This window comes from Oncorhynchus masou, chromosome 15 (genome assembly GCF_036934945.1).
Source record: "Oncorhynchus masou masou isolate Uvic2021 chromosome 15, UVic_Omas_1.1, whole genome shotgun sequence".
In the NCBI taxonomy this organism is placed as follows: domain Eukaryota; kingdom Metazoa; phylum Chordata; class Actinopteri; order Salmoniformes; family Salmonidae; genus Oncorhynchus; species Oncorhynchus masou.
The window spans coordinates 27,396,638-27,423,718 of record NC_088226.1 but is presented as its reverse complement, the minus strand read 5'-3'; the positions used below and the strand labels follow the sequence as shown (position 1 = coordinate 27,423,718).

The following is a 27,081-nucleotide window of genomic DNA, read 5'->3' as shown; positions in this document are numbered from 1 at the left end:
GAGTGCTGCATCAGATGACCTGGCCTCCACAATCACCTGACCTCAACCCAATTGAGATGGTTTGGAATGAGTTGGACAGCAGAGTGAAGGAAAAATCCAACAAGTGCTCAGCATATGGGGGAACACCTTCAAGACTGTTGGAAAAGCATTCCAGGTGAAGCTGGTTGAGAGAATGTCAAGAGTGTGCAAAGCTGTCAGCAAGGCAAGGCAAAAGGTGGATAATTTGAAGAATCTAAAATATTGTGTTTTAACACTTTTTTTGCGAACTACATGATTTCATTTGTTATTAGATTTGATGTCTTCACTATTATTCTATAATGTTGAAAATAGTAAAACTAAAGAAAAACTCTTGAATGAGTAGGTGTGTCTAAACTTTTGACTGGTACTGTATATCTAACTATTACATAAGATGGCACCACAACAGGCACATCTTTCTGCACCGTTCAAATTCAAACAAACAGTGCACTCAGAAAGTATTCAGACCCCTTCCCCTTTTCCCCATTTTGTTACTTTACAGCCTTATTCTAAAATGGATAAAATAATGTTTTCCCCTTGGCAATCCACAAACAAAATACCCCATAATGACAAACAAAAACAGTTTTTTTGAAAATGTTTACATTTATTAGAAATAAAAACAGAAATACCTTATTTACAGACAGATTCAGAACTCAGGGGCATAATGTTTCCATTGATTATCCTTGAGATGTTTCTGAAACTTGATTGGAGTCCACCTGTGGTAAATTCAATTGATTGGCTATGATTTGGAAAGGCACACACCTGTCTATATAAGGTCCGACAGTTGACAGTGCATGTCAGAGCAAAAACCAAGCCATGAGGTCGAAGGAATTGTCCGTAAAGCTCAGAGACGGGATTGTGTCGAGGCACAGATCTGGAGAAGGGTACCAACACATTTCTGCAGCATTGAAGGTCCCCAAGAGAAAAGTGGCCTCTGTCATTCTTAAATGGAAGAAGTTTGAAACCACCAAGACTCTTCCTAGAGCTGGCCTCCCAGCCAAACTGAGCAATCGGGGGAGAAGGGCCTTGGTCAGGGAGGTGACCAAGAACCTGATGGTCATTCGGACAGAGCTCCAGAGTTGCTCTGTGGCGATGGGAGTACATTCCAGAAGAACAACTATCTCTGCAGCACGCCTTTATGGTAGAGTGGCCAGACAGACGCCACTCCTCAGTAAAAGGAACATGACAGCCGGCTTGGAGTTTGCCAAAAGGCACCCAAAGGACTCTCAGGCCATGAGAAACAAGATTCTCTGGTCTGATGAAACCAATATTGAACTCTTTGGCCTGAATGCCAAGCATCACATCTGGAGGAAACCTGGCACCATCCCTACAGTGAAGCGTGGTGGTGGCAGTATCATGCTGTGGGGATGTTTTTCAGCGGCAGGGAGTGGGAGACTAATAAGGATCGAGGGAAAGATTAACGTAGCAAAATACAGGAATCCTTGATGAAAACCTGATTGATGAGAGAGTGCTCAGGGCCTCAGACTGGGGAGAAGGTTCACCTTCCAACAGGACAACGACCCAAAGCACACAGCCAAGAAAATGCAGGAGTGGCTTCGGGTCAAGTCTCTGTGTGGCCCAGCCAGAGCCCGGACTTGAACCCATCAAACATCTCTGGAGAGACCTGAAAATAGCTGTGCAGCGACGCTCCCCATCAAACCTGACAGAGCTTGAGAGAATCTGCAGAGAAGAATGGGAGAAACTCCCCAAATACAGATGTGCCAAGCTTGTAGCGTCATACTCAAGACCACTCGAGGCTGTAATCGCTGCCAAAGGTGCTTCAACAAAGTACTGAGTAAATGGTCTGAAAATGTTATATTGAAGTTTTTTTGTCATTATGGGGTATTGTGTGTAGCTTGATGAGGGAAAAAGCAATTTAATCAATTTTAGAATAAGGCTGTGTCGCACCCTGACCTTAGAGCTTTTAATGTCTCTATTTTGGTTTGGTCAGTGTGTTATTTGGGTGGGTATTCTATGTTCTTTTTTCTATGTTTTTGTATTTCTTTGTTTTGGTCGGGTATGGTTCTCAATCAGGGACAGCTGTCCATCGCTGTCTCTGATTGGGAACCATACTTAGGTAGCTTTTTGTCACAGGGTTTTTGTGGGTAGTTAATTTCTGTTTAGTGTTTTGCACCTTTCAGGACTGTTTCGGTTATTCTCTTTGTTATTTTTGTTATAGTGTTCAGTTTTAATAAAGAAAGCATGAGCACTTACCACGCCGCGCTTTGGTCCGATGATTCCTCTTCTTCAGACGACTAATACCGTTACAGGCTGTAACAAAACTCTGGGATCTGAATACTTACCGAATGCACTGATAACACTCTGTGTCCATGGGATAGCCATCTTCTGCGTCATTAACTACCTTGAACTACATAGGCCAATGTGCAAACTGGAAAAAGCTTATCCATTTATTGTAGTTGGGGACTTTAATAAAGGAAATCTGAGGAAACGCTACCGAAATTCCAGCAACACGTTTGTGCTACACGCACAACATGGACCCTGGATCATTGCTACTCTCCCTTCCGGGATGGCTACAAGGCCCTCCCCCACCCTCCGTTCGGCAAATCAGATCACGTCTCTATTCTGCTCCTCCCCACCTATAGGCAGCAACTTGAACAGGAAGCTCCCGTGGTAAGGACTGTTCAACGTTGGTCTGACAAATCAGAATCTATGCTTCAAGATAGTTTGTTTGACTGTGAAATATTCTGGGTTGCCTCTGAAAATACTGTAGTATCTACGTATACACTGACGGGGTTCATCGGGAAGTGCATGGAGGATGGTCTTCCCACTGTGACGATTAGAACTTATCCCAAAACTGTGGATAGAATGAAGTATTTGTGCAAAATTGAAATGCGAACCACCGCATTTATCCATGGCAAGGTGACTTGGAACATGGACATGTACAAACAGACCAACTACTACCTCCGTAAAGCAATCAAAGAGGTAAAATGATAGTACAGGTACAAAGTGGCGTCGCAATTCAACGGCTCAGACACGAGACAAATGTGTCAGGGACTCCAGACAATCACAGATTATGAAGGGAAAGCCATCCAGCTCGCGGACACCGAAACCTGACTCCCGGATGAGATAAACACCTTCTTCGCCCATTTAGAGGAAAACAACATTGAGCTGCCGATGCGGGCACCTCTGTACCCAAGAAAGTGAACGTAACTGAACTAAATGACTTTGAGAGGCTAGTTAAGGACCATATATCACCGCCACCTTACCCAACACCCTAGAGTCACTATAATTCTCATATCGCCGCAACAGATCTACGGACAACACAATCGCCATTGCACTGCACACTGCCCTATCCGACCTGGACAAGAGAAATACCTATGTTAGAATGTTGTTCATCAACTACAACTCAGCCTTCAACACCATAGTGCCCTCCAACCTCATCACTAAGCTCAGGGCCATGGTTTTCCCTGTGCATCTGGGTCGACCCCACAAGTGGTGAAGGTAGGAACCAACACCTCTGCCATGCTGATCCTCAACACGGGGTCCCCATAGGCGTGCATGCTCAGCCCCTCCTGTACTCCTTGTTCATCCATTACTGCCTGGCCACGCACGTCTCCAACTCATCAAGTTTCATGATGACACAACATTGGTAGGCCTGATTACCAAAAACGATGAGACAGCCTACAGGGAGGAGTTGAGCGCCCTCAACGTCAAGAAAATGAAGGAGCTGATTGTGGATTACAGAAGAGAGCACGGCCCCATCCACACCGTCGGGGTCGCAGTGGATAGGGTAAAAAGCTTTAAGTTTCTCTGCGTGCCCATCACTGAAACCTGAATAGGTACATTCACACAGACATCGTGGTGATGAAGGTGCAACAGTGTCTCTTCAATCTCAGGATGCTGAAGAAATTAAGCTTTTCCCTTACGATTTTCTGCAGATGCACCATTGAGAGCATTCTGTCAGGCAGTATAGAAGGGCAATTGCACTGTCCAGAGGGTGGTGGAATCTCCAGAGGGTGGTGTGGTCCGCCCAACGCATCGCCCCGGGGCACACTGCCTGCGTTCCAGGACGTCTACAGCACCCGGTGTCACAAGAAGGCCAGCCACCCTAGCCACGGCCTGTTCACCCCGCTAAGGCGGAGACAGTACAGGTGTCACGCTCGCTATCCTCAAACTCCCTGTAATAAATCGACCAAGGCGCAGCGTGCATGTAGTTCCACATTTTTTAATGAAAGTGAAACCGAAACAACCAAAAAACAAACAGGTAAACAGCAAAGAGCGTGACGCAACCGAGGTGCACACAAACACACACAGAAAAATAATTATCCACAAAACACAGGTGGGAAAAGGTTACCTAAGTATGGTTCTCAATCAGAGACAATGACAGACAGCTGTCCCTGATTGAGAACCATATTCGGCCAAAACAAAGAAATACAAAAACATAGAAAAAAGAACATAGAATGCCCACCCAAATAACACCCTGACCAAACCAAAATAGAGAATAAAAAGCCTCTCTATGGCCAGGGCGTGACAGTACCCCCCCCAAAGGTGCGGACTCCGGCTGTAAAACCTGACTCTAAAGGGGAGGGTCCGGCTGGGCCTTCTTTACGGCAGCGGCTCGGGTGCGGGACGTGGACCCCGCTCCACCTCAGTCTTGGCCCACTTAGGTGGTGCCTCTGGAGCGGAGACCCTTGAAGCGGGCCCCGGACTGAAGACTCTGGCAGTTCCGGACAGTCGGGCGGCTCTGGCAGCTCCGGACAGACGGGCGGCTCTGGCATCTCCGGACAGGAGGGCGGCTCTGGCAGCTCCGGACAGACGGGCGGCTCTGGCATCTCCGGACAGGAGGGCGGCTCTGGCAGCTCCGGACAGGAGGGCGGCTCTGGCAGCTCTGGACAGGAGGGTGGCTCTGGCAGCTCCGGACAGGAGGGTGGCTCTGGCAGCTCCGGACAGGAGGGCGGCTTGGGTTCTGGGAGCAGGCACAGGACTCACCAGGCTGGGGAGACATACAAGCGTCCTCTTCCTTGGCCGAGGCACCAGATACACAGGGCCGTGGAGGTGCACTGGCGGTCTCGACCGCATAGCTGCCCCCCCCTGTTCTGACTAGATGCCAGCTTCCACCCGGCAAATGCGGGATGCTGGCACCGAGCACACCGGCCTGTAAATAATCGGCAGAGACACAGTGCGCATCACCCCATAGCACGGGGCCTGACCTGTCACCTGCTCGCCCCAGTAAGCACGGGGAGTGGGCTCAGGTCTCCAACTTGACTCCGCCACACTCCCCGTGTGCTCCCCCCCAAAAATATTTTGGGGGTTGCCTCTCGGGCTTCAGTGACCGGACAAAGAAATACAAAAACATTAAAAAAATAACATAGAATGCCCACCCAGTCACACCCTGGCCTAACCAAAATAGAGAATAAAAAGGGAGTGACAACAATGGCATCAAATCTGGGACTGAGAGACTGAGAAACAACTCCTATCTCTAGGCCATCAGACTGTTTAACAGTCACCAATAGCCTTAGTCACTGTTCTAGTCAACTACCACCCAGTATTCTACTCTACACCTTAGAGACTGCTGCCTTATATACATACAGTAGATAGTCATGGGACACTGGTCACTTTAATAATGTTTACATAATGTTTTACCCACTTTATATGTATATACTGTATTGTAGTCATGTCTCATCCTATATAACTACTGCTGTACACACTCTTTCTATTCAGATATATACACTACCGTTCAAAAGTTTGAGGTCACTTAGAAATGTCCTTGTTTTTGAAATAAATGCAATTTTTTTATCCATTGAAATAGCATCAAATTGATCAGAAATACAGTGTAGACATTGTTAATGTTGTAAATGACTATTGTAGCTGGTAGGTGATTTCTACATAGGCGTAGAGGCCCATTATCAGCAACAATCACTCCTGTGTTCCAATGGCACATTGTGTTAGCTACTCCAAGATTATAATTTTAAAAGACTAGTTGATCATTAGAAAACCCTTTTGCAATTATGTTAGCAAAGCTGAAAACTGTTGTTCTGATTAAGAAGGAATAAATATTGGCCTTCTATAGACTAGTTGAGTATCTGGAGTCCCTGCCGCTGACATTGCTCGTTCTGATATTTCTTAATTTCTTAATTTTTTTGGATAATGTGTTGTTGATTTATTTTTTTCATTGTCATTGCTAGGTATTACTGCACTGTTGGAGCTATAAACACAAGCATTTACCTGCACCTGTTATAATGTCTGCAGATCTGTCTATGCAAGCAATAAACTTTGATTTGATTTTTTATTTGATTTGTCAAAATACATTTTGAGACCAAATTGACCAAGATTGATCAAATCCTGCAACCATGGGAAAATAACCATTCTTTATCCAATGTTACAGTTTTCATTGTGATGTCTATTTGAGTATGTTTTTAATGCATTTTAAATAACGTTGTATTCAATTCCTCTTTGCCCACTAGGCAAGGCCAAGACCAAAGAACAGCGTCAGTCCATCATCAACCCGGACTGGAACTTTGAGCGCATGGGCATTGGTGGTCTGGACAAAGAGTTCTCTGACATCTTCCGCCGAGCCTTCGCCTCTCGTGTCTTCCCTCCTGACATCGTGGAACAGATGGGTAAGGCTCCCCACTCCATAGTCTTAGTTAGATCATGCAGTACTACCTACAGTGCCGGCACAAAAAAGTAAAGTCGAGCCGCGGTATTGGCAGAACAAATGTATGCGCAACATGGCGTCTCTCAGTGCCTCCTAGTGATAATTTGTCACAAACTAAATTGTCTGTGTACACAACTGGAGCATGCTGTGCTTTCAAAAATTCAGAGATTGTCTATCGACCAACGTTTCTCAGTCATTGTTCCAATGCGCCCCAGGTTGTAAGCACGTGAAGGGAATCCTTCTCTTCGGGCCTCCAGGTTGTGGTAAGACTCTGATGGCCAGGCAGATTGGCAAGATGCTCAACTCCCGCGAACCCAAGATCGTCAACGGCCCTGAGATCCTCAACAAGTTTGTGGGAGAGTCTGAGGCCAACATCCGCAAGCTCTTCGCAGATGCAGAAGAGGAGCAGAAGAGGGTGAGTGGCCAGCCGCCATCTTTTTTTTGATGACCACAAGTTATTAATCAAACTAAAATATCCATCCACGGCCTCCTGAGTGGTGCAGCGTTCTAAGGCACTGCATTGCAGTGTTTGAGGCGTCACTACAGCCCGGGGTTCGATAGCCGGCTATGGCCCGGGAGACCCATGAGGGCGACACACAATTGACTCAGTGTCGTCCGGGTTATGGGAGGGTTTGGCCGGCCATGATGGCCTTGTCAAGCTCTAGCGAATCCTTGTCCATCCACAATGAGAAAATCACAAACAAATGTTATACGTCCATGCATGACTGACTGTCTCTCTCTCTTTCTCGTCATCCACTCTGCCTACTGTCCCCTCTCTTCTGTCATCCTAGCTGGGTGCTAACAGTGGTCTGCACATAATCATCTTTGATGAGCTGGATGCCATCTGTAAGCAGAGAGGTACTGGGCAGGGCAGTACAGGAGTCCACGATACGGTGGTCAACCAGCTGCTGTCCAAAATAGACGGAGTAGAGCAGCTCAACAACATCCTGGTCATAGGTAGGTGTCACGTTCACTGTCTTCAAACTCCCTATCATACATGAGCCAAGGCGCAGCGTGCATGTAATTCCACATCTTTTAATAAAGTGAAACTTTCACACAAAAAACAGGTAAACATAAACCGACTGTGACGCAACCGTGGCGCACAGAGAAAATCAATAATTACCCACAATATTAGGTGGGGAAAAAGGCTGCCTAAGTATGATTCCCAATCAGAGACAACGATAGACAGCTGCCTCTGATTGGGAACCACACTCGGCCAAAAACAAAGAAATAGAAAACATAGAATGCCCACCCAAATCACACCGGGCGTGACAGTAGGTAGTAGTACACTCTTCTGTAACATACTGGTCATAGATAGTTAGTGGTACGCTGTCCTATAAATCAAATCAAATTGTATTAGTCACATGCGCCAAATAAAACAGATGTCGACCTTACAGTGAAATGCTTACTTATGAGCCCCTAACCAACAATGCAGTTAAAAAAAATATGAATAAGAAATAAAAGTAACAAGTAATTAAAGAGCAGCAGTAAAATAACAATAGCAAGACTATATACAAAGGGGATACCGGTACAATGTGCGGGGGCACCGGTTAGTTGAGGTCAAATGTACATGTAGGTAGAGTTATTAAAGTGACTATGCATAGATAATAACAACAGAGAGTAACAGCAGAATAAAAGGGGGGACAATGCAAAAGGGTGGCCTTTTGATTAGATGTCCAGGAGTCTTATGGCTTGGGGGTAGAAGCTGTTAAGAAGCCTCTTGGATTTAGACTTGGTGCTTCGGTACCACTTGCCATGTGGTAGCAGAGAGAACAGTCTTTGACTAGGGTGGCTGGAGTCTTTGAGAATTGTTAGGGCCTTCCTCTGACACCGCCTGGTATAGAGGTCCTGGATGGCAGAAAGCTTGGCCCCAGTGATGTACTGGGCCATACGCATTACCCTCTGTAGTGCCTTGTTGTCGCAGGCCGAGCAGTTGCCACACCAGATAGTGATGCAACCAGTCAGCATGCTCTCGATGGTTCAGCTGTAGAACCTATTGAGGATCTGAGGACCCATGCCAAATCTTTTCAGTCTCCTGAGGTGGAATAGATTTTGTCGTGCCCTCTTCACAACTGTCTTGGTGTGCTTGGTGATGTGGAGACCAAGGAACATGAAGTTCTCAACCTGCTCCACTACAGCCCCGTCGATGAGAATGGGGGCGTGCTCTGTCCTCTTTTTCCTGTAGTCCTCAATCATCTCTTTAGTCTTGATCACGTTGAGTGAGAGGTTGTTGTCCTGGCACCACATGGCCAGGTCTCTGACCATATAGGCTGTCATATAGGCCATATAGGCTGTCTCGTCGTTGTCGGTGATGAGGCCTACCACTGATGTGTCATCAGCAAACTTAATGATGGTGTTGGAGTCGTGCCTGGCCGTGCAGTCATGAGTGAACAGGGAGTACAGGAGGGGACTGAGCACGCACCCCCGAGGGGCCCCTGTGTTGAGGATCAGTGTGGGGCAGATGTGTTGTTACCTACACTTACCACCTGGGGGCTGCCCGCCAGGAAGTCCAGGATCCAGTTGTAGAGGGAGGAGTTTTTTCCCAGCGTCCTTAGCTTATCGATGAGCTTTGAGGGCACTATGGTGTATAACATACTAGTCACAGGTACTGGAAGGTAGTGGTACGCTGTCCTATAATAGAATACCTGTTATAGTTGTTGAACTTTGCTGAACAGGTGTCAGTTTTTATAGATGTAATTTGAGGTATAGATACCAATCTTACATTAAGCCTCACATAGCACCAGAGATGAATACATGACTCTGGTTTAACTAGTAACTCCATCTTTGTATTTATATCCACCTTACACTATTTATTTTTCCCACAGGGATGACCAACAGGCCTGACCTGATAGATGATGCTTTGATGAGGCCTGGCAGGTTTGAGGTCAAGATGGAGATCGGTAATTATTTTTAATTGAACCTTTATTCAACTAGGCAAGTCAGTTAAGAACAGATTCTTATTTACAATGATGGCCTACCCCGGCCAAACCCAGACGACGCTGGGCCAATTGTGCGCCACCCTATGGGACTCCCAATCACAGCCGGATGTGATGCAGCCAGGAATCAAACCAGGTACTGCAGTGATGCCTCTTGCACTGAGATGCAGTGTCTTAGACCACTGCGCCACTCGGGAGCATCTCTCTGTGCCTTCTCCACTTTACCACTTTCATTCTTCCTTCCCTCCCTCCCTCTCAGGTCTTCCGGATGAGAAGGGGCGTGTTCAGATTCTCAACATTCACACTAATAAGATGCGTGACTTCGGCCTGCTGGCTCCTGATGTGGACGTGAAGGAGCTGGCTGCCGGGACCAAGAACTACAGTGGTGCTGAACTGGAGGGACTGGTCAGAGCTGCCCAATCAACAGCCATGAACCGCCACATTAAGGTTAGAGTCCAACCAATCAACAAACATGAACATCCATGATACGCTTAGACCAGTGGTTCCCAAACTTTCTATAGTCCCGTACCCCTTCAAACATTCAACCTCCAGCTGTGTACCCCCTCTAGCACCAGGGTCAGCGCACTATCAAATGTTGTTTTTTGCAGTCATTCTAAGCCTGCTACACACATACTACACATTTATTAAACATATGAATGAGTGTGAATTTTTATCACAACCTGGCTCGTGGGAAGTGACAAAGAGCTCTTATAGGACCAGGGCACAATTAATAATAATCAATACTTTTTCTCTTTTATTTAACCATCTTAAATCTTATTTGTTCATCGAAAATTGGGAATAACCACAGGTTAATGAGAAGGGTGTGCTTGAAAGGATGCACATAACTGCAATGTTGGGTTGTATTGGAAACACTCAGTCGTAAATAATTTTCCACACACAGTCTGTGCCTGTATTTAGTTTTCATGCTAGTGAGGCCTGAGAATCTACTCTCACATAGGTACGTGGTTGCAAATGGCATCAGTGTCTTAACAGGGTACGATTTTCCCAGGCATGACACTCTAAGCACAGCCCAATCCAGAAATCTGGCAGTGGCTTCTGATTAAATTCAATTTTCACAGAACCGCTTGTTGCAATTTCGATGAGGCTCTCTTGTTCAAGATATTGGTTAGTGGACTGGAGGCAGGGCATGAAAGGGATAGTGAATCCAGTTGTTTGTGTCATCCGTTTCGGGAATGAACCTGAGTAATTGCATACCCAACTCACTCAGGTGCTTCGCTATATCACATTTGACATTGTCCATAAGCTTGAGTTGATTTGCACACAAAAAATCATACAATGATGGAAAGACCTGTGTGTTGTCCTTGTTAATGCAGACAGAGAAGAGCTCCAGCTTAATCACAGCCTCAATTTTGTCCAAACACATTGAATATAGTTGCAGAAAGTCTCTGTAATCCTAGATTCAGATAATTCAGGAGAGAAAAAACATCACTCAGATAGGCCAGTCGTGTGAGAATCATGTCATCATGCAAGCGGTCAGAAAAGTGAAAATTATGGTCAGAAAAGAAAACTTTAAGCTTGTCTCTCAATGAAAAATACACAAGAGTTCAGAGGCCTTGCTTTAATAAAGTTAACCATTTTCACTGTAGTGTCCAAAACGTTTTTCAAGCTATCAGGCATTCCCTTGGCAGCAAAAGCCTCTCGGTGTATGCTGCAGTGTACCCAATTGGCATCGGAAGCAACTGCTTGCACACTCGTTACCACTCCACTATGTCTCCCATATACCAGGAGCTGTTCCAGGCGCGCCAAGTCTGTTGACTCATCCAGCTGTAACACATAGAATTCACTGGCTTGTATGCGAAGCAGTAATTGTTTCAAAACATCTCCTGCCATGTCACTGATGCGTTGTGAAACAGTGTTGTTTGATGAAGGCATTGTCTGTATAGCTTTTTGGCCTTTTCCCAGGCAATGTCCTAGTCATATCCGCAGCATCAGGAAGAATGAAGTCCTCCACAATAGCATGTGGCTTGCCTGTCCTAGCCACTCGGTAGCTGACAAGCTTCTTGCCCCTTCTTATTAATGGTATCTGTTGCTATTATACATGTCTTACTACTAGAAAGTCATCTTAATTCTCGCTCAAGAACCTCCTGTGGCTTATTATTCAAAATGGCATGTTTTGTTTCTAAATGTCTGCGCAAGAGTGAAGGTTTCATCGAGTTGTGAGATAGTACTTTTGCACATACAACACACTGTGGGTGAGGAAAGGCACTACTCCCAATATAAGTGAACCCCAAATCAATGTAGTTCATATTTGCACCTCTTCGATGGTCCAACGTCCCTGTTTGTTGTTTGGTGCTTTCCCGGGTAAGGGGGCAGAAACTCTTCGGCTGTATCAGATTCACAACTGTCAGTTTCCATGCTAGCTGGGCTAACAACAAATGTAGAATTTCTGATGCCACTATTGTATTTGCTCGTGGAAGCAGAACAACTTGTGTTGTCGACAGGTGCAGGTATAGTACTGCTGGTAGTAGCAGTAATACCAGTAGCGCTGGTATGTGTCTCTATGGACCCGGGTCTTACATTTTTTTAACCATTTATTAATTTTCGACCAAACGGAATGAACAGCAGTTGCGTTTGGCTACATACGGACCGTTAGTGGAATTCCCGCGAGAGAGTAATGGTTAAAGTGATTGGATGTTAATTATTTGATTAGGCTACCTGTATTTGATATTGTGTTGTTATTTCGCCGGACACTAGATGGTTTAATTTTATTTTTGTCATTGAAACGAGGCTACTCAGTCGAGGAAAAAAACTCAACCAAATGTATAGCCCTGTTGGAAAATATAAATAGACTGTTTAAAAATGTGTGTATATATGTGTGTATATATATATAAATGTGTGTATATATATATATATATATATATATATATATATATATATATATATATATATATATATATATATATATATATACAAATATTTAATTATTTTAATTCTTTTTTTATTTAAAAAAAGTGAATTACATTTTTATTTGGTGAACCCCGATGGCATTGCACGTACCCCAGTCTGGGAATACCTGGCTTAGACTATCCAATTGACAGCTTTGAACACACATGACATGGTTAGACTCCACACCTTAGCAATGTGCTTTTAGGGGCTTTTGTTCATCTCTGCCATAACTCTGTCCTTTGTTAAGTCTACTGTATATCAGTGTCAGATCAGACTGATATTTATTTCTGTGGTTCCAGGCCACAGCCACAGTGGAGGTGGACACAGAGAGAGCCGAGAAGCTGCAGGTCACCAGAAGCGACTTCATGGGCTCCCTAAACAATGACATTAAACCAGTAAGTATCTCTCTACTATATTTGTATTTACGTAGGACAGTAGACAAAGTGAATAGGGTGTCATTTGAGATTGACTATCATTCCAACCCTAAAAGGTTCTGCCCACTCCCCTTCTTCTTTATCCTCATCCTCCCCCTCTTCCTCCCCCAGGCATTTGGTTCCAACCAGGAGGATTACGCCAGCTACATCATGAACGGCATCATCAAGTGGGGCGACCCTGTGACCCGTGTGCTGGATGACGGGGAGCTGCTCGTGCAGCAGACCAAGAACAGCGACCGCACACCACTGGTGGCCGTGCTACTGGAGGGTAGGCCTGACCACACACACATCAATCAATCAAATTGTATTTGTCACATACACATGGTTAGCAGATGTTAATGCGAGTGTAGCGAAATGCTTGTGCTTCTAGTTCCGACAATGCAGTAATAACCAACAAGTAATCTAACTAACAATTCCAAAACTACTGTCTTATACACAAGTGTAAGGGGATAAAGAATATGTACATAAAGATATATGAATGAGTGATGGTACAGAGCAGCATAGGCAAGATACACTCGAGCCACTGCCTGTTCACCCCGCTATCATCCAGAAGGCGAGGTCAGTACAGGTGCATCAAAGCTGGGACTGAGAGACTGAAAAGCAGCGTCTATCTCAAGGCCATCAGACTGTTAAACAGCAACCACTAACATTGAGTGGCTGCTGCCAACACACTGACACAACTCCAGCCACTTTAATAATGGGAATTGATGGGAAATGATGTAAAATATATCACTAGCCACTTTAAACAATGCTACCTAATATAATGTTTACATACCCTACATTATTCATCTCATATGTATATGTATATACTGTACTCTATATCATCCACTGCATCTTTATGTAATACATGTATCACTAGCCACTTTAACTATGCAACTTTGTTTACATACTTATCTCATATGTATATACTGTACTCGATACCATCTACTGTATCTCTTGCCACATACACACACACGTGTGAGCGAACACACATATACACATGCAAGTGAGCGTAGGCACATGCAGGTGGAGCTCACACACTTAAGCACACACACAGTTGAAAAACAGCCCCCCCTTCTCTCTCGAACAGTCTTTATTTGTTCATCTGTCCTCTTAGGACCCCCTCACAGTGGAAAGACGGCCCTGGCTGCCCAAATCTCGGAGAGCTCAGAGTTCCCCTTCATCAAGATCTGTTCCCCAGACAAGATGATCGGTTTCTCTGAAAACTCCAAGTGCCTGGCTATCAAGAAGGTGGATGTGCACCATGAAAGAAAGATTGATACCTGCATACTGTTGAATGCTCCTGCAGTTTTATTAAGTGTTTTGACCCTAATGTCTTTGTAAGGCTGGCACCATGCTTATAGAGAGAGATGGCCACTGTGCCAGAATCTGGTCGAATGGTAGACTAGTTGTGGCACTGCTGACTTTGGACCACACATTGCCCCATAGAGTTGGTGGTTCGATCCCTGGGTTCCCCTCTCTCTTTACTAGCTACTTCTCTCCAGTTTATCAGTCTCCCCCTTTTCCTATCTGATGTATCGATAACAACTAAGAGCAGAAGAAAGAGATTATTGCCAATACCTACTGTATTTTATTATTTTACAGTCTTTTTGTGTTATTTAAATCTGTGTTATTTAACCCCTGCCTTCCTTCCCTCAGATCTTCGAGGATGCCTACAAGTCTCAGCTGAGCTGTGTGGTGGTGGATGACATTGAGCGTCTCCTAGGTGATTCTCTACCTCCTCATTCCTCTGAAACCTCATTCTCCTTTTAGTCTAGTGGACCTCCTACTTCCATCTCTAGTGGAGCAACAAACTCGTATCTCTTCTAAACTTTCTAATGATGCTGCAGATAAACAAAACACTGCATCTAAAGCCAAGACCCAGTCTTCAATCCTGAAAGAATCAGCAGCAACACTAGTGGGTCCTGTCTGAGGTACTGTTCTGATTTCTTTGTGCTCCACTCCTTTAGACTACGTTCCCATTGGACCTCGCTTCTCCAACATGGTTCTCCAGACCCTGCTGGTGCTGCTGAAGAAGACTCCTCCAAAAGTGAGTGTTCACTGTTCAGTTCAACATTGGTATGGTTGCATTACTTAAAGCAGGTGTTGAGTTATATTAATGTGTTTATTTACACCAGTCTGTGTGTCTATGCGTATAAGTGTGTGCATGTGCATGTACATGTGTGTAACTCTGTCTGTGCTTTACTCTGCCTACAGGGCCGTAAGTTGTTGATCATTGGAACCACCAGCCGTAAGGAGGTGCTGCAGGAGATGGAGATGCTGGACGCCTTCAGTACCACTATCCACGTCCCCAACATCTCTACTGGAGAACACCTGGTGGAAGCCCTAGAGGTACGTACACACACTCAAACAAACAAGTGAACACACACATACACACACACACAATGTAAATATTGATTAAGTATTTTAGTAGCTAATGCTACTGTCTTGCTTGTGTGCAATTTGTTTACTCATTGTCATTGTATCCTTTGTAGCTACTGGGAAGCTTCACGGACGCAGAGCGGGTCACCATCGGCCAGCACGTCAAGGGAAAGAGGGTCTGGATTGGCATCAAGAAGCTCCTGATGCTAATCGAAATGTCTCTGCAGGTCAGTGGCAATCAGCACTCCTCCTCCTCATCATCGTTCAGCTGCAGAACAGTCGACCACAAGCGTCATCCAGTAGCTATGGTCGCTAGAAAGGTCTCATGCCTCAAGAAGTGGTGCAAACGGTTTTATACGGTAGAGCCTGCATAATGCCACATATTTGCACTGTCAAGGTGTGTCTTCTTCTTTTTCTTCTTCTGTAAACCACTGGTGTTCATCTTTGGTTTCCTGCTTCCTTCCTCCAGATGGATGTGGAGTACAGAGTCACTAAGTTCCTGCAGCTTCTTAGAGACGAGGGGGCGTAAGTACTCCCCAACCCCTCCCCTTACCCACCCACGCGATCATCCTTCACCCTGCCTGCATGCGACTCAATCACAGCCACCCAATCACTTCCTTGCTTTGACTTTATAACCCTGCCTTCCACTTCTGCATATCCATTACTCCATTTCTATCTCTGTGAATTTTACAACAAGGATACACAATAACAGGCACATATCTAAGGCTAAAGTAAAAAAACACAATTTACTATATTACTAGTAGTATAATTAGTACAGTAGTAGTACTAGGACATCAGTATTACTTATTTGACTGACACAAATGGGATCCTATGAACATGAAACACTGTATCATGCTTGTTCATGTTCTTGAAGAGGGCTATGAATAAAGTTGTCATACTATCACTTTACTTGCCCACTGGCTGCCAATGCAAGGTATCAGTCGTTGACCGGTGTGATCTCATTTTATCATCACCAGGTTGGATGACGCCAAGCACATCCGAATTTAAGCTGTCGCTGAGGGTAAGGCCATCAGTAGAAGCTACGAGGCTAGCTATGAGGCTAGCTACCCAGACATTTAACTAGCTTCCCTAGCTACCTCCTCTAGCTTTAGGGAATAGCTTCCCTCATTCAGCTTTATTACAAGGATACCAATGTTTTAGAACTCTAGAAGGCCCTGCTGGCACTTCTGAGATCGTTCCTGTATCTATTACATACCCATTTACGAGGAATACCCTCGGACAAACTTGTGCTATGAGCAACCAAATTCTACATTTCAATGATCACATTATCAAACAAATGACATATCAAGCATATACAGTTCCGGTCAAATATATCAGCTTATGGAAACTGATTTAACACTTGTCATTAAAGAAGCTATTGTATAGGTAAACTGACATCAGCTGTGAAGACATTTTATGACATGTTTTATGTCATTATAATGAATGCGTTATGAGGTTGTTACTGAAGATTTATATGCATGACATACCTGCCACTCCTGTGCCTCAATCATGTCGATGTAATAAAAACATTACATAAGACAACCTTATGATCATTCTCTCCCTATGTCATGACCTGCCATGACATATTGTCCAGATAATATATTGGCTGATATGACCCTGCTGTGATAGTCTCTGACAATGGACACCACTTATTCCATATCAGGGGTGCATAGCCTCAGTCCTCAAGCCCTTTGAACTACAGACCGACTTCTACCTGGGAATCTGTGACATCAAGTACCAGGGAAAAACAAAAGCAGCAAGACTGCAGAACCCTAGGGCCTGAGTTGTGCTCCCCTGTCCTAGATTGCTGTTGTTGCTTTTTTATAAATTGTTCTGAAGAATGTTTGCAAGATTTAATTAAAGCTAGCCGACAAGATGAAGAAGTCTTTGCTTTTCTTTTGAATGCAATTACCGTATATTAGAAAGGTAATTAAAGTGCTAAAATTACCGTTAAAAGATATAGTTCACCATTATGGTTCTCTTCTTGTTTTATAGCATATCCTGTTCAACATTACTTTCTGTCTTTTTTGTTGTTGTGTGAGTACATGCTGTAGTACAGAAGGATGTGGTTTATGATACGTCAGGTGTTTAAGGTTGGGGACACTGGTAAATCATTGTCACCTAAAGGAGTCTGAATCAGTCTTATTCTCATCTCTCCACACGTCTGTCTCTCCAGAGAACACACCGACCGCAATGACCGCAGCTACAAGTTCGACTAGAGCTGGAGGAGTGTCTGACCAAGAGGCAAAAGGAGGAGAGAAGGACGTCCTCTGTTCGTCATCCATTCTCATCCAACCAATCCGAGAGGGAGAAGAAGTCGTCCCCTCTCACCCACGCATGTTTCAGCGGTAACTGTCGTCATCATCCATCCACCTGACACTATCGACATATCACATAACAGAAACCTATTGAAAATAGCACTGTTCCAATATGTTATCTGTATGAAACGCAATATGGATTGCAAAGTGCTGTCTTGTGTATTGTGCGTATATTTAGCCATGTATGTTTTAGCATTCTGTATTTACAGTACTGTGTATCTGTCTTGCTATCTATATTTATTCAGACCAGTAGATATATCAGTCTTGAAAACATGATATATGTATTATATATACACATAGATTCATATGAAGCGCAAGTCATCAAAATATTTTGAATATTCAGATGATAACATACAGTATACAGTGTAGTGGAAGTGAGAAGTGTCGTTTCCGGTGTAACTGTATTTCTGTATTTCCCTCCACCCTTATATTATTTATTTTCTGTACATAGTATATATTAAATACAGTATATCATGAATTATTTCAAATCATTCTATTGACTTTAATTGAGTAATATATATCAGTATCGTTGTTCATCTCAAAACAAACTTGAAGATTGTGGATGAATAAGATGAATAAGCATTGCTTCTGTGTGTGCCTGTAAGAGTGATTGTGTTTGTGTCTGTGCGTAAGTACAGTATGTGTGTGTAATTTAATCCAAATTTGACCATTCTTTTGTTGTGATGCATTTGTTAATTTATTACTTTATTTATTACATGTGAACAGTACTTGTTGTCAAAGGCTCTTTTTATGTTCTGTCAATTGACCATGTGTGTCAACATACAGATGTATTATTGCAATAAATTATGTTTTTGGAAATTATTACAAATTAATAAAAAAATGTAAGCTTGAGTCAATAAGTATTCAACACTTTAATTATGGCAAACCTAAATAAGTTCAGTAGTATTTTCTTCTTCTTACCAAGTCACATAATAAATTGGATAGAATCATCAGCATTTGTGGGTTTGAATACAAGCTCAAAATGGCCAGAAACAAATAACTTTCTTCTGAAACTTGTCAGTCTATTCTTGTTCTGAGAAATGAAGGCTATTCCATATGAGAAATTGCCAAGAAACTGAAGATCTGGTACAACGATGTGTACAACTCCCTTCATAGAACAGCGAAAATAGTCTCTAATCAGAATAGAAAGAGGAGTGGGATGCCCCGGTGCACAAATGAGCAAGAGGACAAGTACATTAGAGTGTCTAGTTTGAGAAACAGATGCCTCACAAGTCCTCAATTGGCAGCTTCATTGAATAGTACCCGCAAAACACCAATCTCAACGTTAACAGTGAAGAGGCGACTACGGGATCCGTAACTGAGATTAAACAAACATTTGGATATTGTCATATTTAAACAAACTACTGACACAAATAAACAAACAGTGGGCCACACCACAAATGTTCACAGCACAGTTTAGCCTACACATGACCTTTAGGGACAAAGCACTCATCTGGACAGGTGTACACTGTAAGGGCATGATTTTATACCATTTTAAATCTTCCCCACTAATAAATGTACCTTTGGAAACACTGACCAACTTTTTATTTCCTACCCTGTCATACTATTGTTTATTTAAAGGCAATGGAAAAACTTGATTTCCTGTGTTTTATATATATTTCCACAATTGTGAAAATTATGATAATACCCTTTTAGCGTAAGAGCTGTTTGAAAAGACCACCTGAAATTGCAGCCTGTTTTGGTGGGATGGCGTTTTGGCACACCCTGGTGATATCGCCAGGCAATTAATTAGTTAATACACCAATAAGAAAGAAAGATCCAAATCTCTCAGCCAATAACAGCTAACTTTCAGTTTTCTCCTCCCCACTCCCAAGACAGTCCTAGCAAAAGTCTTGCTTGAAAAATTGCTCTCTGCTAAGAAGTTATTTTTGTTTCTTGTTGACCAGTTTAATATATATATATATATATATTTTACAGTAAAGTACTTAATTGTTACCGAGAAATGATTTGATATTGAGATAAAAACGGCTGCATTAGACCTTTAAAAATAAACCATTTAGTGTCACTGTACATATTTCAACAAGCATTTGTGCTCTATAGCAGGGTTTCACAAACTCTGTCCTGGGCTCCCCCTGGAGCACATTTCATTTTTTCCCCAAGCGCTACACAGCTAATTAAAATAACCAACTCATCACCAAACTTTGATTATTTTAATCAGCTGTGTAATGCTAGGGCAAAAAACAAAACCTAGTTTGGGAAACGCTGATCTATAGGGTTGTGCTAGAGCTATAGTGTTGAACTGCAGCTTTGACATTGTTCCTGTAGAGAGCAGTAGACATTTTGATAAAACTCTCTTGGCTGCATACTGCACGCACCCATACTGTAAAGGAGAGGGGCCTATGTAGTATTGCTGTCTGTTACGTTTCCCGGTCGTAGCAGCGGAACGAGGACGGTGCTAAAATGTCCATAGTGGAAAACCAGAGTATTAAGAGCTCACTTACTCCGTTTCTGAAATAGTCTGCTCAACGCAGCGTGCTTACGGATGGTTGGTTAACGTTTCCCGTCTGATAAATTCTAAACTGCGTTGTTCGTTAAATTCCTGACCAGGCGATACGTACGACTACCACCGGTAGCCAGGGAAACTGGTTGGATTTGACACTTGTATCAGCCCGGGACTGCCATGGAAACGACACATACTTTATTCGTCTGCGGCAAGGTGAGTTCTGCTGTCCTCTTGTCAACTCGAGCAGTAAAGCCTATACGAATGATGTCCATTCATTACTATTTTCCCATTCAGCAGCAAGGTCAGTCTGTGCAGTCAGACATAATCTGGAATGCGAGGCAACACTTTTCTACCACAGTTTAGCCTCGTTTTGTAGCCATGTGAAAAGAGGGTTAATCACTTGGCAAGGCCATTTGCGTGGCTACTGTAACATTGTGAAACTGTTTTGTCAGAGGGGGCGTGTGATCTTGCCGTAATGAGAACATTAGTAGCCTACTTATTTTTGATCCAGTTCTTTTCAAATGAATGTGTTCCCAGTGAAATGTGTTTCTGCTTTGCGCGGTCAAAGTAAATTGCTTTGGAATGACATCCATAGTAATTTGGTGTTTTATTAGGATTCCCAGTAGCTGCACAAAAGCAGCAGCTACTCTTCCTGTGGTCCATACAAAACATGAAACATGACATAATACAGAACATTAATAGACAAGAACAACTCAAGGACAGAACTACATACATTTTTTTGCACGTTCACAACAGCCATTGGGGTTGTTGTGAAAGTGAAAAGCCCTAGGTACTTATCGAAGGACATGTTAGCCTACATGAACTGGCAATGCGTCCGTCCCCCCCAAAATTCAACATAGTCAATGTTAGTGTAGCAAAATGGAACACTCAGTGTGGATTTGATCAAGTTAATCTGTCACTATTTAGATGCATCCTCCCACGTGTCATGAAGGCGAATATGGCTGCTGTAAAACATTTCAGTTATTCATTTGTGTCCATTATTAGCCCAACTAGAAGCCTACAATAGCCTACAAATAGGGCAAAGTGCAATTATAGCATACAGCCTAGGTTAGCCTAAAACTCTCTCTAGCCTCTCTCTAAGCCAAGTTAATTTAGCCACATGGTTGGCCTATGGTTCCTTTCAGTGGAGGCTCCTCAGAGGATGAAGTGGAGGGTCATCCTCAAAGAATTTCATAAAAATATTGGAACATAAAAAGTTATTTTGAGATTAAATGACACCAAATATATTCACGTCACCAAATAATTTATTAAAACACTGTTTTGCAATGAAGGTCTATAGTAGCCTCAGCAGCACGGAGGACAGCTAGCTTCTATCCTCGCCTGGGTACATTGCCTTCAATACAAAAATAGGATACTCTTGGTTCTCACCCCCTTCCATAAACTTACACAGTATTTATGACAACCTCCAGAGGACATCCTCCAACCTATCGGAGCTCTTGCAGCATGAACTGACAAGTTGTCCACTCAAAGGAGAATTATTCAGAGAATGAATCTAGTACTGAAAGCATAAGCTACAGCTAGCAAGCAATGCAGTGCATAAAATGTGGTGAGTAGTTGACTCAAAGAAAGACAGTAGTTTAACAGTTTTGAGCAAAACATTTCTTCCAAAATTAAGGAGAAGCGAAAGAGCTAGAGAGCTATATTTGGTTGCATTTATTTATTTAGTAGTTTAGTTGAGCCTACTCAAACACCTGGCACACACAGAGAGGGATTTTATGTTAGCTAGCTGACTTTGGCTTATCCAACACTAGAACTCTTAAAGTCAAGGTAAGCTTTTGGTTTTATTAATTTATTGCCAATTTTGTAACGGTAAATGAGTGAATAGGTGTAGAGTCAGGCGCAGAGAGCAAAGGATACGGGAAAAACACGCTTTAATGTCCAGAAAATCACAACAACAAAAATCAGGCGAACACGTGAAAAATAAAGGGCAGCGAAAAAACCCGAAAATGCAAAACACTAACCACTCTAACACATACAGATGAACAAGCCCGCACAAACAGAAGCGGGCTGAACTAACTTAAATAGCCTCACCCTAACAACCAAACAAGAAACAGGTGAAACCCATTAGACAAAACCAAACGAACACAGAACAATGGATCGGTGGCAGCTAGTAGACCGGCGACGACGAGCGCCGAGCGCCACCCGAACCAGAAGGGGAGTCACCTTCGGTAATATTCGTGAAAGTACCCCCCCCCGACGCCGGCCTCGGAGACGACCCAGGGGTCGAGGCGCCGGCCGATCCGGATGGTGGCGATGGAATTCTCTCAACATGGATGGATCCAGAATATCCCCCACCGGGACCCAGCACCTCTCCTCCGGACCGTACCCCTCCCAGTCAACGAGGTACTGCAAGCCCCTCACCCGGCGTCTCGAGTCCAGAATAGCTCTCCGGCCACAACTGGTAAAGGAGGAGCCTCCTCCTCCGATCTCCTGAGACGCGGCCTCTCCTAGCTCCATCGGGATAGGAGCGGGAGGGTCAGGAGGTGGAACGAACAGGACCCCTTCAGAATGTCCGCGAGCAGCTAGCAGATGGTCTAACCGGATCGACAGGTCTATCAGTTCATCCAGGCTAAGCGTTGTATCCTGACAAGCCAGCTCCCTGCGGAAGTCCTCTCTCAGGCTACACCGGTACTGGTCTATCAGGGCCCTGTCATTCCACCCTGCTCCAGCGGCCAAGGTCCGGAAATCCAGCGCGAAGACCTGTGCGCTCCTCGTCCCCTGCCTTAGATGGAACAACCTCTCACCCGCCGCTCGGCCTTCCGGAGGGTGATCGAACACGGCCCGGAAACGGCGGGTGAACTCCGGGTAGTTGCCCTTCGCTGAGTCGGGCCCGTTCCAAACAGCATTGGTCCACTCCAGGGCTCTACCCGTAAGGCAGGTGATGAGGACATTCACGCTATCCTCATCCGAGGGAGCCGGCCGAATGGTGGCCAGGTAGAGGTCTAATTGAAGCAGAAATCCCTGGCACCCCGCCGCTACTCCATCGTACTCCCTCGGAGGCGTAATGCGCAGAGCGCTGGAACCCTCCTGCTGGGGGAGATGGTAGAGTTGCTGGTGGGAGGGTAGGTGGGGTAGTAGGGAGACCACTCCTCTCCCAATGATCCATCCTCTCCAACATTTGATCCATCGCTGATCCGAAGCGTTGGAGGATGGACGTGTGGTGAAGGACTCTTTCCTCCATCGTGGGAAGAGGGGTGGTCGCTGCTCCTGCTGACTCCATAATGTGGTGCGGGCTTCTGTAACGGTAAATGAGTGAATAGGTGTGGAGTCAGGCGCAGAGAGCAAAGGATACGGAAAAACACGCTTTAATGGCCAGAAAATCACAAGAACAAAAATCAGGCGAACAACACGTGAAAAATAAAGGACGGCGAAAAAACCCGAAAATACTAACCACTCTAACACATACAGATGAACAAGCCCGCACAAACAGAAGCGGGCTGAACTAACTTAAATAGCCCCACCCTAACAACCAACCAAGAAATAGGTGAAACCAATTAGACAAAACCAAACAAACACAGAACAATGGATTGGTGGCAGCTAGTAGATCGGCGACGCCGAGCGCCACCCGAACCAGAAGGGGAGTCACCTTCGGTAATATTCGTGACAAATTTATTGGGTTGGGAAATTAGATGGGTTGGGAAATGAAAGAGTTCGGTTGATCTCCCAATAATCTGAATTCATTGCACCAGTTATGTCAGAAGCTACAAGGCAGCAGGTTAACCCTGTCAGCTCATCGTCAACACTGCAACACCAATACATAGCTTTAGCCAGATATGTCGCTCACAGCCGGGCATGGCAGTTCATCATGCAGAGCAATGAACGGAGAAAGAGAAAAAATTGTTTATACAATAGTGTGGGATTGTGGCACACAATTCGGAATGCCCCCAAGCATCCCATTGGTTCCTGCATGAACCCCCCACCCCTCGAGTATGCCATCTTCATGCTTGTGTGACATTTTTGATATTCTGGATTTCCCCTAATTGTCTATGTGGTTAAAATGTGTGTCAAAATGGAAAGACGAGTATATCAGAGTTTTTCGGGGAGGAGGACACGGTCCTAGATAGCTACCTATCCCGCCTGCTGTGTAACGGAGTTCTAGATAACTAGCTAACAGTGTCTTTTGCTCCAGCCTGCCGAACACCTGTTCTCGCCGTCTTTAATAGAATTATGGGGGAAAGCAGTGCCCAACAGGTGGAAAGACACTGTCTTCCGGTATCCTAGCCAGTTAGCTACCGTTGCAATTTTGCACGCCCAATTTTTCAGTTTTTGATTTGTTAAAAAAGTTTGAAATATCCAATAAATGTCGTTCCACTTCATGATTGTGTCCCACTTGTTGTTGATTCTTCACAAAAAAATACAGTTTTATATCTTTATGTTTGAAGCCTGAAATGTGGCAAAAGGTTGCAAAGTTCAAGGGGGCCGAATACTTTCGCAAGGCACTGTATAGTACTAAAACACTTGAGCGTCTCGCTTGATCCTAGGTCCTGGCAGAGTTGTGCAGACTCAGGACAACTGAGCTTTGAAGGAATACGCAGATTTAAAGAGGAGTCCGTAATTTGCCTTCTAATAATCATGATCTTTTCCTCGAAGACGTTCATGAATTTATTACTGCTGAAGTGAAAGCCATCCTCACTTGGGGAATGCTGCTTTTTCGTTAGCTTTGCAACAGTATCAAAAATACATTTTGGATTGTTGGAAAAAATTCGGATTGTTGGAAAAATAAGATTATTGAGCAGCAGTGAGGGCTCTTCGATACTGCACGGTATTGTCTTTCCAAGCTTGTCGGAAGACTTCCAGTTTGGTGTGGCACCATTTCTATTCCAATTTTCTGGAAGCTTGCTTCAGAGCTCAGGTATTTTCTGTATACCAGGGAGCTAGTTTCTTATGACAAATGTTTTTAGTTTTTAGGGGTGCAACTGCATCTAGGATATTGTGCAAGGTTAAATTGAGTTCCTCAGTTAGGTGGTTAACTGATTTTTGTCCTCTGATGTCCTTGGGTAGGCAGAGGGAGTCTGGAAGGGCATCAAGGAATCTTTGTGTTGTCTGTGAATTTATATCACGACTTTTGATGCTCCTTGGTTGGGGTCTGAGCAGATTATTTGTTGCAATTGCAAACATAATAAAGTGGCTGTCCGATAGTCCAGGATTATGAGGAAAAACATTAAGATTCACATCATTTATTCCATGGGACAAAACTAGGTCCACATTATGACTGTGACAGTGAGTAGGTCCAGAGACATGTTGGACAAAACCCACTGAGTCGATGATGGCTCCCAAAGCCTTTTGGATTGGGTCTGTGGACTTTTCCATGTGAATATTAAAGTCACCAAAAATTATAATTTTATCTGCTATGACTACAAGGTCCGATAGGAATTCAGGGAACTCTGTATATGGCCCAGGTGGCCTGTAAACAGTAGATATAAAAAGTGATTGAGTAGGCTGCATAGATGTCATGATTAGAAGATCAAAAGACGAAAACGTCTCTTTAGTAAATTTAAATTTGCTATCGTAAATGTTAGCAACGCCTTTGCGGGATGCACGAGGGATATGGTCACTAGTGTAACCAGGAGGTGAGGCCTCATTTAACACAGTAAAGTCATCAGGCTTAATCCATGTTTTAGTCAGGCCAATCACATCAATATTATGATCAGTGATAAGTTCATTGACTATAACTGCCTTTGAATAAGGGATCGAACATTAAGTAACCCTATTTTGAGATGTGAGTTATCACGATCTCTTTCAATAATGGCAGGAATGGAGGAGGTCTTTATCCTCGCGATATTGCTAAGGCGAACACCGCCTTGTTTAGTTTATCCCAACCTAGGTTGAGGCACAGACACGGTCTCAATGGGGATAGCTGAGCTGAGTACACTGACTGTGGTAGTGGCAGACTCCACTAAGCTGGCAGGCTGGCTAACAGCCTGCTGCCTGGCCTGCACCCTATTTCATTGTGGAGCTAGAGGAGCTAGAGCCCTGTCTATGTTGGTAGATAAGATGAGAGCACCCCTGTTACTGTAATTTAATTATGCCAATGTGCTTTCATCAATTGAAAGCCCTTAATCTATTTTATGAGAATTTGTAAGATTTCTTGTTTGCATAAAATAGACGCAGACCAGTCTTTCAATAATAGGTAATAGAATTTATTCTCGGAGCGCGCTACCACTTAATCACGTGCAGCAGTTTATATACAGATCATGACATCATTTCATTGCTTTAACAGAATCCCCTCCTCTCGACCGGGACAAAGTAAGGTGAAAAGTTCATTCTAACTTACTAACACACTCCCAGATAACTTTTGACCCCTCAACATTATCGATCACCCCTGAACTGACAGTTTTAATTAACAGAAAACCTTGGAATGCACTCACTGCCTTATCTAAAAACCCCAGAGCTAAGTTTCTGTAGGGTCAACCATAGGCTAACGACATTATCTGTTTTCACAGTCCACAACCCAGTCGTTTTATTCCTAGTTGGAATGGTGCTCAGTAACTTTTTATTACTCCATGTCTGTGTCACACAATCCCTTCTTATGAACTCATATTGTTAATCACTTATAAAACAGTATAAGTTTACTTAGTTACAATTCTATTTAAAATTGGGATATTGTTTATTAATTTATCCATAATAAATCCAACAACCCCTCCAGCTAGGATGGAGTCCGTCACTCCTCAGCAGGCCAGGCTTGGTCCTGTTTGTGGGTGAGTCCCAGAAAGAGGGCCAATTATCCTGTTGAATCTAGGGGGCACTATTTTAATTTTTGGAAAAATAACGTTCCCAAAGTAAACGGGCTATTTTGTCAGGACAAGATGCTAGAATATGCATATAATTGACAGCTTAGGATAGAAAACACTCTAAAGTTTCCAAAACTGTAAAAATATTGTCTGTGAGTATAACAGAACTACTATTGCAGGTGAAAGCCTGAGAAAAATCCAATCAGGACTTATTTAGAAAGCTCTGCGTTCCTATGAGTCCCTATTGAGCAGTGAATTAGATATCAACCAGATTC

General features: G+C 43.8%; 1 protein-coding gene across 3 annotated transcripts in view; it reads left to right on the top strand.

Annotated features, from left to right (window-relative positions):
- Window positions 1-18,442, top strand: part of LOC135556065 (vesicle-fusing ATPase-like) — a 44,612-nt gene extending 26,170 nt beyond the window's left edge. For 2 of the 3 annotated variants that reach the window (XM_064988953.1, XM_064988955.1), the window contains 14 exons: window positions 6,441-6,596; window positions 6,850-7,049; window positions 7,426-7,591; window positions 9,460-9,534; window positions 9,830-10,017; window positions 12,777-12,872; window positions 13,023-13,179; window positions 14,008-14,141; window positions 14,550-14,616; window positions 14,861-14,940; window positions 15,108-15,242; window positions 15,386-15,499; window positions 15,742-15,797; window positions 17,449-18,442. In XM_064988953.1, the coding sequence (XP_064845025.1) occupies window positions 6,441-6,596; window positions 6,850-7,049; window positions 7,426-7,591; window positions 9,460-9,534; window positions 9,830-10,017; window positions 12,777-12,872; window positions 13,023-13,179; window positions 14,008-14,141; window positions 14,550-14,616; window positions 14,861-14,940; window positions 15,108-15,242; window positions 15,386-15,499; window positions 15,742-15,797; window positions 17,449-17,491 (1,667 nt within the window). In that variant the 3' untranslated portion in view covers window positions 17,492-18,442. Of the gene's footprint in view, window positions 1-6,440; window positions 6,597-6,849; window positions 7,050-7,425; window positions 7,592-9,459; window positions 9,535-9,829; window positions 10,018-12,776; window positions 12,873-13,022; window positions 13,180-14,007; window positions 14,142-14,549; window positions 14,617-14,860; window positions 14,941-15,107; window positions 15,243-15,385; window positions 15,500-15,741; window positions 15,798-16,249; window positions 16,294-17,448 lie in introns of all 3 variants that reach the window. The other variant, XM_064988954.1, reaches the window with a different exon arrangement.
- The last annotated feature ends 8,639 nt before the right edge of the window (window positions 18,443-27,081 follow it).